At 37.3% G+C, this 14,060-nt stretch overlaps 1 protein-coding gene across 1 annotated transcript in view; it reads left to right on the top strand.

Annotated features, from left to right (window-relative positions):
• LOC134355542 (ADP-ribosylation factor-like protein 8A) overlaps positions 1 to 11,268 on the top strand; it is a 61,446-nt gene extending 50,178 nt beyond the window's left edge. The window contains exons 6-7 of the mRNA XM_063065554.1: positions 4,404 to 4,474; positions 9,295 to 11,268. Of these exons, the coding sequence (XP_062921624.1) occupies positions 4,404 to 4,474; positions 9,295 to 9,344 (121 nt within the window). The 3' untranslated portion in view covers positions 9,345 to 11,268. The remainder of the gene's footprint in view (positions 1 to 4,403; positions 4,475 to 9,294) is intronic.
• The last annotated feature ends 2,792 nt before the right edge of the window (positions 11,269 to 14,060 follow it).

Below are 14,060 nucleotides of genomic sequence, written 5' to 3'. Positions count from 1 at the left end.
TTCCTTTGAAAACTGGTGATAATGCCAGCAAAATGCAACATGCAGATCAAGGTGTGCTGATTAAATGCCCTTTCCTGACCAGATTAACAGAAAACAGTGAGATCATGCATGGGAGTTCCATGAAAGTGAACATTGGAGAAAGTTGGGCTTCTCTATATATTGAATATCATAAAGATTAAAGTAGGTTAGTGGGATTGATGGCTTTTAATCAAGATGATGTCAGTGCAGCTATATAAACCTTTCTGTGGAGAAGTGCCTTTGAAATATCTACAGGCCCAGAGAACTGTAAAGAATAGTTAAACCCAACAGGCAGATTTACAGTACATAAGGTAACTAAGAATTTGGTTGGAGAGGTTTTACAGTTGCATGGTAGGATTTGGAGAGATGGGTGGAAGGAGGAACAGCTTTTTTGCATTGAAGGTGAGTAAAGTAGGTGAATATTTGACTGTTACATAAGAATAAAAGCAAAATCATGGAGACACAGCAGGACAGTTGATATTTGTAGAAAGAGAGTATTTCAGCTCCAGGGTGCTTCATCAGAGCATAGTTTCTGGCTTTTAACTTGTTTTCATTCTTCAAGTAGTAGGTAAATTCTTGAAGGAGTAGGTACATTTTTTTCACTAAATTATCAAGTCAGATATGGCAACAGATGCATGGTGCTCAAAACTCCGCAGTCAAGACACTTGAGACTCTGGACCTAGTAAATAATCAAAGGAGTTATCAGAGTAGGAGATTACGTGTTCAGTGGTATGATTGATGACCACAAATAAACACATTGTTAAGGTCAGGAAAATCAGCAGTTGAAAAGCTAAAGGAGAATTGTTGGGTGAGGTGGAGGATTTTGCTTGTGAAATGGAGTTAAGTAATCCAAGGTGGTCTTGCCAGTGTCTGAAGCATGAAAGATATCATGTCTACAGATGCCAAAGTTTTGCTGTCACTAGTGGAATTGATCATACATTGGTAAGAACAAGAGGTAAAGGCAGGCAATGCCAAAACAAAGGACTTGAAGTAATCATCAAGTTATTGGCATTGTTAGAGAATTATCTAGAATTTATGATGGAGTCTCTTGGAAAATCAGAGCACTTCAGTTTTTAGCATTAATGACCTGGTTTGGTAGAGATAAACATCAAAAATAAACATAGTGGTTAGGGCTCATCTGGTGCATTACAATTAGTTATTCATATACGAGGAGTGATTGATAAGTTTGTGGCCTAGGGTAGAAGGTGTCAATTTTAGAAAACCTAGCACATTTATTTTTCAACATAGTCTCCTCCTACGTGTACACACTTAGTCCAGCGGTCGTGGAGCATACGGATCCCTTCTTTGTAGTAGGGGAGATTGATAAGTTCGTGGCCTAAGGTAGAAGGAGATAAGTTATTAACTTCGAACTTTCTGCATCATCACTCAAAGAGTTGAACTGCACGTACATGTAACGAGAGCGACTTGGACCTCCAGGTGGTCCACAGCAGGGGTGATTGATAAGTTTGTGGCCTTAGGTAGAAGGAGATGGGTTATACAGCTCTTGTTATATGCACGTGCAGTTCAACTCTTTGAGTGAAAGTGGAGAAAGTTTGAAGTTATTAACTCATCTCCTTCTACTGTAGGCCATGAACTTATCAATCACCCCTGCTGTGGACCACTTTCTGGAAGTCTAAGACACCGACTTCTACAAAGAAGGGATCCGTATGCTCCACGATTGCTGGACTACGTGTGTAAATGTAGGAAAAATAAATGTGCTAGGTTTTCTAAAATTAACTCCTTCTACCTTAGGCGACAAACTTATCAATCACCCCTCATATCAGGAAGGCCTTGGAGAGATTTAATGAAACACAACTAGAGATGTAACGCTTCTAGAACTAGTGAAGTAGGATTTGTTCTCCTTGATAAATGAACAAAATCAACTGGGATCTTGGGTAAGTTACCTCACCCTCAGACCTGCTCTACCATTCGATGTTATCATGGTGGATTTGTCACAGGCCTCAGCTCATTTGTGCTAGTTTCCTATAATCCTAAATTCACCACCATTCAAAGATATATCTAGTTCTTTAATTATCTTCAGTGATCTAGCATTTACAACCTTCTGAGGAAGAGAATTGCAGCAATTTGCCTCTCTTATTGGGTTTGAAAGGTTTCAAAAATCTTTACTGGAGAGTGTAAAGGCTGCTTCCATTAGCAGAAAAATCAGTAATCGAAGATCACAGATTTAATTAGAAAACTAAAATGAGATGAAAAAATTTAAATCAATGTATAGCTTTTTATCTTCTATCCCACTGGTACAGGACATTTAAATGGTTGCCTATTATAAGAAAGTGTCTTGATCTCACAATCTACTTTGTTATAACCTTGTGCCTTATTGTCTACCTGCACTGCACAGCTGCACTTTCTCTGTAACTAACATTTTATTTTGCACTGTTAATGTTTTACTTTGCACTGTTGTAATGAATTGATTGGTATGCAAGGTAAGTTTATCATTGTACCTTGGTACATGTGATAAAAATAAACCAATTTGGCAACTGAGTATCAGCCAAGATCTATGTTACATTTAGTTCAAAAGTGTCATAAGCATTTCAAAAAATTAAATACATCACATTTGGGTGGTTTGCTGAAACTGATTTTCTGCATTTGTTCCCCCTCTGTGCCTTCTGGGATCACTCTGTTCTTGACTCCCTGATTTGCTCATTCCTTCTCATCCTTCCTTTTCCCCTGCAACCAAAGGAAGTCTGACACCTGTCTCTACACCTCCTCCCTCAGCAGCAACTGGGAACTTAAAACAGCTATTCCATGTGAGGCAGATATTCACCTCTTCCTACTGATTTACTTCTACTCGGGTGAATCCTAGCATCAACCAGATGTCTATTTTGTGGAGTTCTCTGCAATAAGCATTTCAAGTTTCTGGTTACATCTCATCTTAACACTCCTCCCTACTCTCACATGTACGACATTGCCCTGTGTATCAAGATCAAGCACAAATTATAAGACGGCATCTGATGTCCCACTTGAATAGCTTACAACGCAATGGTAGGAACATTGAATTTTCCAATTTCAGGTAATCCACATTTCCAGTGCTCTTCCTAACACTCAGCTTTCCAACTGAATTCTCCCTTTGTTCATCTTTCTCATCTTCTCCTTTTCCACTTTGTTCCATCTGCCTATTATCCTACCCCTTTTTATCTGGTTCCATCCACCTACCAGCCTCTGTCTCACCTCTCCCTTTTGCTTTTATATACTAGCAGTCATTCTTCTCCCTTAGTCCTGATGCAGGAGCTCAACCTCAACCTGAATACCTTTTGCCTCCACAGAGCATCTACAGTTTCTCTTGTCTTTGTTTCTTCCTGAATGAACGTTGACCCTGTTCTTTACCACGATGAACATAATTATCCAAATCCAGTTGTTCTTTTAGTTATTGAAGTGTTTTGTTGTTTGATCTTTCAAAACGTGAGTTTCTGCAGTTCTGCGACTTTTCAAAGCTCATAGCTTTTGAAATACTAACTCTAATCGATCAGAATCAATTCAAATTATTGTGGCATGTTGGGGCTTCATGGTAGAGGATAACCCTGTATGAACTTAGTGCTTTCTGGTGCCATCCCAGAAATGTTATCATTCAAAATTCACAATGATGTTCTGAATGTCAACTCCTGAATTCAGGGTGCATTTTTTCAGTCATCTCCTTGTCCATTGAAACCTGTAACCGTTTATATCTGGAACAGTTGACATAAATCACTTCTAAAAATTTGGTTTTCCAGAAGAAGATAAAACATCTTCTGACATAATTTCTCCTTTTGATTGGAATCTCTTTTTCCAGAACAAAAATTTGATTCTTCTATCTATTTTTTAAAATTTCTGCTAGACCTACAAAAGCCAAATTGCATTAATTAGTGTTGCCGAGCTAGTGTTTCCTTCAGTTCAAGAATTGCACTAAAACAAATATTATCGTTTTCTCCCACCTTCAAAGATGATTGCATTAAGTAGATTTCTTGACATTCATGTGGTGGTGTGCATATAAAATGAAGTATTCAACTGAAACAATTTCAATGTGCAGTTGGTGGTGTGCTCTGTTGTTCCTCTTGTATAATTATTTTTTTAAATTTGTATCTACATTTAGAAGTAAACCCTCAACAAACTACAAAATGGGCTTATCTCAGGATATTTTTTAAATCTTATCGATGTTTTTTCTGAAGGCTTATTTAATTCAGAGCAAATAATTTTCCCTGTATTAAGCATTAATAGGGTTGGCAAACTAAATTTAATCTTTTTCACTATTTAATCCTATCTAAATTCTACAACTATATAATTATATTCTATCGATTATATAATTATTCAGATTGGAATAATGGACATTTCAAGATATTCAAGGTTCTGTGAACATTTCACAATTAATACTTCCCTTTGTTTCATTTTGCTAGGAACCTGTCTGCTATTCAAGACCGAGAAATCTGCTGCTATTCCATCTCCTGCAAGGAGAAGGATAACATAGGTAATTGCTTCTGAGCAAATTAAAGAATATGTAGATGATCATCTCTTGCGCACCAGCGAACTTTGAATAGGCAGGTCATGTGAAAAATAAAGATCTAGGTCAGGTCCTTTGATCTGCCTCCCATTTTTCCATTCAGTTGTACAGGACAGCTGGAGTCTAGATTTGCAATTCAATCAGGCTGTGGCTGCATTTTGTAAGAGGATTTTTTTTCACTTTGCTTTCATTTGCCAATGGTTTTGGCGCTGTGCCTTCAGAGCAAATTTACTAAAGAGTAGGGCATGTTAGATGAAATGTAAGATGTACTTTTCTTTGTAGGATAAAAATTAAAAATCCATCTGTTATTTGTAAGATATTAAAAAGAAAATCTTGGAAGCCTTTGACAGTGTAAGCCTTGTTATATTTCTATCTCAAACAGCTTTGATACAGTTACTGTATCTGACAGGTGGATCTTTTTAATAATCTGCATGTAATCAACAATGATCCTATGCTAAACTAAATTTAATATACCTTTATTCTATCTTGTAAACACAATTCATACATTTCATTTTTAATAGAGACTTAGAGCATAAATTAGGTAAAATACCAACAATTGCTGGAGATGCTCAGCTGGTTTTACAGCATCTGTGAAGAAAGAAACAAAGTTAACAGAAAACTCGAGACCTTTTGTCAGAAGTCATTGTTAAACCACAAAATATTAATATAGTTTTGCACAAGTACTGTAAACATCTTGTAATAGATAATGTAAATTTAATGAATGTAAGGTTATAAGGTTTGTAGTTTTGATTGCCTTTAGCATTTTGTTAAATTGTGGCATCAATTGGTTGGAAGCCAAATCTCATTGGAGCCATTCTGACAAATTATTGGGCTAAGAGTAAACTGCTGAACTCTGAAACAACAAGATGTAAGTACATGAAGTGCAGAGATGGACAAGTGAGATACAAAGCTAATATCTTTATGAAGATCCCCAGAAGTGTTTTAGTGCTGTTGCCATTGGGAATGTGCTTCATTTTGTACAAAGCAAGATCCTGCAAACAAGAATCAAATAATAAGCAGCTGTTTATTTGATTTAATTGTTGAGGGAATAAGACTGGCCAAAATAATGACTAATAATATTAGCCAGAATAATGTTCTTCCAAGTGATGCCATAGGATCCTTTATGTTCATCTTAATTAATGGAAGAAACATACCAGAGATTTTAATATTTTATCCAAAGCCTTGACAATGTAGAAATTCTGTGTGTCACATTACAATTCACCCCAAGTTGTTTGCTTTGTTCTTGGGGTGAAAGTTGATCCTCCTGACTTCTGACTTTGGTGTAAGTGAACTTGACTATTTTGTGCTCATAGGAAGGAACGCACTATCATTTATCAAGTCCATTCCTCAATAGAGATCACTTTTACTGCAGGCTGATTTCTCTGAACTTGGCATCACTGCTATATCTCGCCATAAAGACAGTGCAAATTTTTGTGAAAATCTAAGTCAAGTGATGATAAAATTTTAGCTTTCATATTTCTGGCAATATTTCCAGTTTTAATAAGATTCTCATGATGTCAGATATGATTAATGAGATTATATATAGAATCTTTTAAATTGAGCATTTCCCATCTTAATGGTATAGTGACAGATGGCAACAGTTTTATTAGCGCTTTTTTTTAAACATTACCTTTATGAGCACTGCTGAAAATAATGAAGTATTCATTTTCCTATTACCCATTCTCTTGATCTCTTTTTCAGCTTTGTTTGTCTTACAACAAATAAAGTTATGATTTGGTCAGTAGCGAGACACACGAAAGGTTGCTTATGAAAATGAGAAACAGAAATCCCTCGACATTACATTGCTGCTGGTAGGTTAGGAGCATAGCCCTAAGCTTCGTTTTTAAAAATGGTTATGCTGGACAAAATTGGATTTTCCCCTTTTCCATCAGTTTTATTATTTATACGGTGTTCTTTAAATGCTGGATGCTGAAGTGGAGGGGGTCTTTTTCATTGTCAGCAATCCCTTTATTGCTTTTAATTAGAAGCAGGGATAGACCACCCAGGCCTCAAGTCTCCCATATAATTCGATAAGTCATGGTTAATCTGACTGTAACCTTAATTTCAAATTCCTTTCTGCCCCCTGTAATATTTCACCCTTGCTTATCGAGAATCCAGCCATCACCACTTTAAATCTGTTCAAAAACTGTGCAGTATGTTCAAGGATGTTAGATACATGCCCCTTTTATGTTGTTATGATAATAGTCAAAAACATTTAATGCCATATTTTTTAAAATTCCGCTTGAAGCTTCTTTGTCTCTATTCCTTTGTCTGTATTTTGGCTTTCATGACTGTTGTAAATAGTACTAAAATGTAGGAATTCTCTGAACTCCTCTTTATTATACTGTGAAGGATATGCAAAGCGAAATAGAGAATCCACGAATTCACTGCTTTATTATAATTATTATTTGAAATAAAGCTCTGAAAGACAGCTGTTATCATTCATTCATTATGTGTCATATCATATGACATAGGTGATCCATGACCATGATTGTTCTTGGCAAATATTTCAACAGAAATGGTTTATCATTGCCATCTTAAACAAGAGAAAATCTGCAGATGCTGGAAATCCAAGTAGTACACACAAAATGCTGGAGGAACTCAGCAGGCCAGGCAGCATCTATGGGAAAAAAGTACGGTTGACATTTTTGGGCCGAGACCCTTCAGCAGGACTGGAGAAAAAAAGATTTAGAAGGTGGGGGGGAGGAGGGAGAGAGAAACACAAGGAGATGGGTGAAACTGGGAGGGAGAGGGGTGTAGTAAGGAGCAGGGAAGTTGATTGGTGAAAGAGATACAGGGTTGGAGAAGGGGGAGTCTGATAGGAGAAGACAAGGCCATGGAAGAAGGAAAGTAGGGGGAGGAGCACCAAGGGAGGCAATGGGCAAGCAAGGAGATAAGGTGAGAGTGGGAAAAGGGGATGGGGAATGATGAGGAAGAGGGGAGAGGCCATTACTGGAAGTTGGAGAAATCGATGTTCATGCCATCAGGTTGGAGGCTACCCAGACGGAATATAAGGTGTTGTTCCTCCAACCTGAGTATGGCTTCATCACGGCCATAGAGGAGGCCATGGATTGAAATATTGGAATGGGAATGGGAAGAGGAATTGGGTGGCCACTGGGAGATCCCGCTTTTTCTAGTAGGAGCTCAGCAATGTGGTCTCCCAATCTACATCCCATCTCCCAATCACCAATATAAAAGAGGCCACACTGGGAGTACCAAACACAGTATATGATCCCAACAGACTCACAGATGAAGTGATACCTCACATGGAAGGACATTTTAGGACCCTGAATGGTAGTGAGGGAGGAGGTGTAGGGGCAGGTGTAGCACTTATTCTACTTGCAAGCCCTGTATCTTATTTTTACCAATCAATTTTCCAGCTCTTTACTTCATCCCTCCCACTCCTGGTTTCACAGATCACCTTGTGTTTCTCTCTCCCCTCCCCCTACCTTTTAAATCTACTCCTCATTTTTTTTTCTCCTCCAGTTCTGCTGAAGGGTCTTGGCCCAAACTGTCAACTGTACGCTTCTCCGTAGATGCTGCCTGGCCAGCTGAGCTCCTCCAGCATTTTGTTTGTGTTGTCATTGCCATTTTCTGGGCGGTGTATTTACTAGACAGATGTCCCCATCCATTATCAATACTCTTCAGAGATTGTCTGGCTGGCATAACCAGGACTTGTGAAATGCACCAGTTGCTCCTATGGCTTCAGGTGACTCATATCAGTGGGCTAAGCAGATGTTACCTGCCGTCTAGCAGAGGGAAGGAGCACCATACTCCTCCTTTGATAAAGATGTATCTCCACCCTGCCACCCAGATAGCTGTTATAAGATTCTTAAATGGTTCCTTAGTACAGTAAAATGGGCTCTCTTGACTTCACAATCTATCTCATTATGGACTTGCACCTGTCATCTGCCTGTACTACACTTTCTCTGTAACTAACACTTTATTCTGCTTTCATTTATTGCTTTTTTTTGTATTATATGAGTGCATGGTGTAATGAAATATGGATGGCTTGCAAAACAGATATTCACTGTACCTCAGTACATAAGACAATAATAAGCCTATTTCAATTATTCTACTTTTTATGGAAGTCCTAACCACTGGTGAAAACGAAAGATTTTTTTTGCTCTAATGTAGTTTTGCTCTCTGAGCTAGTAATATTTTTGTCTCGTGCTCAAAGTATGAATTTCATGCTTCCAGTTTGTGATGACTTTGTTTTTTTAAGCTAGCTCAATGCACAATAAAGCACCTTTCAATTAAATTCTACTAAACCGGTAGTATAAAATAGTACAAGAAGAGATGCTTCAGTGAAATATAAAGTTCCTTTTATGTTGCTGAATTTTAATAGAATGTTGAAGTTCAACTCTGGATATAGCATATTGGGGTTAGTTTCTTGGTGCCTATTGGCCATTTATTATTTTAAGAAAAGGTCTTGGAAGTGAAAAGTATTTGACTTATTATTCCCCAGAACATGTTGTTTCTAAATATATTCGGATATTTTATGTGTATTGATTAATAGATTGAATTCTAGTTAATGTTTTGAGAATTGGGAATGTGTCAATGTCTGTTGAGAGATGCTGCATACAGCTAGTAAAATCATCACTTGGAAATGATCTTTAAATGGAGGAAACAGTTCATGCCTGAGATAACGTTTAATTAATGCAACATAACCATAATTAGTCTGGAATGAAAGTAGTGATAAAATCAAATTAGTGATATTTTATTCAAGTATTCATGGTGTGCAATTTTATGCTGCTTGCACTTCTAACTTTTCAAATTAATTTCAGATATAACACTACAGTGGCTCATTCAGCACTCAAAGACCAAACGCAGTTGAGGACAAGGATGTTGGTTTCTTGCTCATACCCAGGACCTGCCATGTTTAACTTCGACCTCCTTCCCTAAAGAAATGATTTGAAAAGGTGTCCAACAAGAGGTCAAATGTTTTTATCATGACAGAGTGTACAATATTATTTTGCACTTTTTTATGTTTTTATATAATTAAGCTGAGTTACTAAATTTGACCTTGTGAAGCTTGGTACTTTACCCACTGTCAATACGAATGGGGTTTTGTTATATATAAATGGGACTTTTTTATTTTTAATATGCATGCTTACCAAGTCCCAATGTAGGATGAAATTTCTTCTCCCAGAATGCCAGTACTGAAAAACATTTACATTTCATTGTATCAACTAAGCATGCTCAGGGGATTTGTGCTGTGGCTCAGTTACAACATTTGAGTAAACATCTTTTTCATTTCACCACATAATGTCCTTGGCCTTTGTTTTGACCTCAAAGATAATTTGGTGTAGTTTGGACCTGCTTATTACAGTGGATAAAATTTATATAAAGAGTGCAGGCCATCTATAGTGAAGCCATATGTTTAATTATAAAACATTATGAAAAGAGGCTTATCAATTGAATGTCTGTTACCAGTAAATGATGGAGTGTGGTGTGGTCATTGTTGTAATCTGGAATGAAAATTAAGATGGTGAAAGCTTTATTGATTCACCTCAACAATTCTCCAATAGTCCAATATTAGAATAGGGAATAACCAGATTATCAGTCAGTGGCATTAAGTATGTAATCAACAAAGAGTTGATATAAATCATGGCTGTTTACAAGATTGACATATTCAATGGAGAAGATGCTTATGGAAAAAGTTCAGGATTGATTTTTATTGTTCAATTGTAACTCAAGCCTTGAGGTTGCAGGTATTTTTTTGTTTTTGTTGCTAGGTACTAAGTTTTTCTGCCTCGGGTTGTTTTTGTCTCCCCACTTTGGATTCTGGTGATTCAGTCAGATTTGAAAATATGGTGGAGAGTACCACAGGTGGCCACATTCTGACTTTTATTTATCTCTTGCAACCGAACAAAAATAAATTCACAGTATACTTAGTTACATTAGCCTGCTTTGCAGTTGATTGTGCCTATTTCCAGCAATGACAAAGATTAACCACACTGAAAAATTATAGAATTTGGGATTTTTGTAATTAGTTATATAAAATGGGCACAGCTGCCTCATACACACTATCACTAATACAGTGATGAGGTTTAAATTGCTTTTTATGGATATATACAATAGTAGTGGTCATGCTTAACAGCTTAAACTTGATTTGAAAATTTGATTCTTTTATGCCACAATTTTTTAAAGAAACTCCATCAAAGCGTAGCAACTACTCAGGATGAGGAATGAGACAAGCTATTAACATTCACATTTAATTTTTTAATTTTTGCCTGCAAATGTCCTTAAGTATTTAAACTGCTGCTGTTTTAATAGCACATCCTTGTTGTTGCACATTGAAGTATTTTTACTTTTGACAGGTAACGTAAAAAGTGATCAGCTTTTGTTTTTATTGTCACTTGCCTTTTAATAAGTTTACAATCTGTTCTCAATTGCGGTTTTGTACATGAAAAGTTAAGCCAAATTGTTGGAATTTTTAAAACATACAGATTTGTGATAAATATCGTACTAGATAGTAATTTGCTTAAATACAGGTACTTGCCGTAAACGCTAAAAATTAGCAGTCTCTGCTATTGTGTATGGAGAATGAAGGACTAATAGCTTGTGTGTTTTACTTGAACTATAACTGGCTTTAAGTGAATCCTTTATTCTACAATTTTAAGAAACAAATAACGTTGATACATACTGTATAATAACAGCTTGTTGACTTGTACAGTCAGCTTGTCAGATAATTGTCCTGCGGGTGATTAATGTATTGTTGCTTTTGTCATTTGAGGCTAGCGCTGTAATAAATACATCCATACATTCTGTTGTCTTTTTATCATTTCACACAAATTATGTTTTTAATTTTTTGGGGTTTTGAGTAAAATGACTGTGGTATTATTAAAAGATGCTAATCCAAATTTAAGTACTTCAGATGCAAATTGGAGAAAGTTTGAGGTGGTTTAATTTTGCTGATAAGAGCCTTTTTTCCAATCCTACATAATGCACCTGGACGATTTCAGCCTCTGACAATGTAAACAATGTCGTCAGTGGGCTATATTAGGAATCACTTTGTAATATCTTTTTATCCTCAATTGTAAATTTCATTTCATGGGGTACTATTTAAATGTTTAATTTGCGGTTTCAAATTACATCCAGAAAATAATGTTTGCAGTGTTTTAATTTGGATGTCAATATTGGATATGGGGAGGATTAAAAGAAGTTTCAAGATGTTTGTATATGTTTAAGATGAGGTGATGTTAGACTTCAGTAAAACTGGCATTCTTAGTAGTGGAGCTCAGGAAGCCAAGCAGCATCTACGGAAAGGAATAAACAGATGACCTTCATCAGACTGGAAAGGAAGGGGGAAGAAGCCAGAATAAAGGTGTGGGGAGGAGAAGGTGATAGGTGAAGCCAGGTGGGCTGGGAGGGGCTATGAAGTGAGAAGCTAAACGGTGGTAAGTGGAATAGGTAAAGGGATGAAAAAGAAGGAATTTGATAGGAAAGGAGAATAGACCATGGGAGAAAGGGAAGGAAGAAGCATATCAGAGTTTCACCCATCGCCTAGCTTGTACTCTTTTTTTTCCCTCCCCTCACCTCCTTTTTCTGGCTACTTCTGCACTTCTTTTCCAGTCCTAATGAAGGGTCTTGGCCTGAAATGCCTGCTCTTTATTCCTCTCCATAGGTGCTGCCTGACTGGCTGAGTTCCTTCAATATTTTAAATGTGCTACTCTGGATTTCCAGCATCTGCAGAATCTCTTGTGATTACTCTTGCTGGATTAACAAACATTCTGGACTATTGGAGATTACACCTACTAATGTCCCGACACAATTGTAACGCTGTAGTTCAGTGAATTTTCCAGTGAACTGGGTAAAGTTAAAGAGAGATGGAGAATATGACCTTGGTCTAGGGACGGTTGGGGGAGAAAAGGACCTGGGGATTCCAAAAAAATTGGGAATTGGACTATCGGAACTCTTCAGTACTTACGAGGAAAACAGCTTCTGAATTGATTAGAAATCACTGGAAATGGGACTGCATCCCAACAGAAAATAGGATGCCTCGAGGTCAATGTTTGTAAGTTCGGGGGTGGGGGGGGGGAGGAAGAGAGATTGTAGTTGATATTTGAAAGTCATTTAAGGAAAGCTGTCAATAATAAAAACAAGTAGAGATGAAATGGAAAAAAATCAAATATACTAGAAATTACCACAAAAAAAATAGGTGCTGAACAGCAATGATTGGAAGCACAATGCGGAAGAAAATGTAGGATAAAACTGCTGTGCAGGAAATTCTCTGTAGGCTGGGCAGCATCTTCAGAGACTGATTCATTGGTGGTTTTCAAAATAAGTGCTTAAAGTAGAATATGTGGAATAATGGAAAGAATTCTCTTCTGGAGAGCTGGCATGGAATCTAATAATTGAATCTCAGGCCATGCTGTAGCATTTTATTTAACTTTGATTTCTTTTTTCAGATTTTTTTGTAATGCAATCAAATGGAGTTGCAGTATAGATTCTACATTTTAAAACAATAAGGCATCAGAGGTACTTTAGAAGTGGCCTGTGGGAATGACTAGGCATTCGTCAGAAATGGAAAAAATGTTGAGAGTGTGACCAAAGTGGTGGTAAATAATTAGTTTTCAGTGAGCATTTGGATTTAGGAATAAATAGTGTGGGGCCAGGGGTTTGGGTGCAACTGGAGATGAGGAAGATACAGTAAGACAGGAAAATTGAAGGAATTTAAGGCTGTAATATTTTAAGGTTCTGCCACAGGTGAAGTGAAGAAATGAATCAAATTAACCACCTGGAATTTGGGCTGGAAAATATTGCAGATAGAATAAACCAAAGATAAAGGGTAGGGGTGTGTGATGTTGTATTGGTTTCAATGCCTTACTTTCTGCTTTAATGTGATTTTTGTTTCACACCTCCATTCTAACTTCAGAAATAACTAGGAAATAATTAGTTGGTTTGAAATTAATTCCACCTATATATCGAATTTCAATTAAATTTATTATCAAACTACGTATATAGAAACATAGAAAATAGGTGCAGGAGTAGGCCATTTGGCCCTTCGAGCCTGCACCGCCACTCAGTATGATCATGGCTGATCATCCAACTCAGAACCCTGTATCTGCCTTCTCTCCATACCCCCTGATCCCCGTAGCCACAAGGGCCATATCTAACTCCCTGTTAAATATAGCCAATGAACTGGCCTCAACTGTTTCCTGTGGCAGAGAATTCCTCAGATTCACCACCCTCTGCGTGAAGAAGTTTTTCCTAATCTCGGTCCTAAAAGGCTTTCCCTTTATCCTCCAACAGTGACCCCTTGTTCTGGACTCCCCCAATATCGGGAACAATCTTCCTGCATCTAGCCTGTCCAATCCCTTTAGGATTTTATGCATTTCAATAAGATCCCCCCTCAATCTTCTAAATTCCAGTGAGTATAAGCCTAGTCAATCTAGTCTTTCATCATATGAAAGTCCTGCCATCCCAGGAATCAATCTGGTGAACCACCTTTGTACTCCCTCTATGGCAAGAATGTCTTTCCTCAGATTAGGGGACCAAAACTGCACACAATACTCTAGGTGTGGTCTCACCAAGGCTTTGTACAACT

This window comes from Mobula hypostoma, chromosome 13 (assembly GCF_963921235.1).
Source record: "Mobula hypostoma chromosome 13, sMobHyp1.1, whole genome shotgun sequence".
NCBI lineage: Eukaryota > Metazoa > Chordata > Chondrichthyes > Myliobatiformes > Myliobatidae > Mobula > Mobula hypostoma.
The sequence above is the reverse complement of the archived record's forward strand: the minus strand, read 5'-3'. Positions and strand labels throughout refer to the sequence as shown.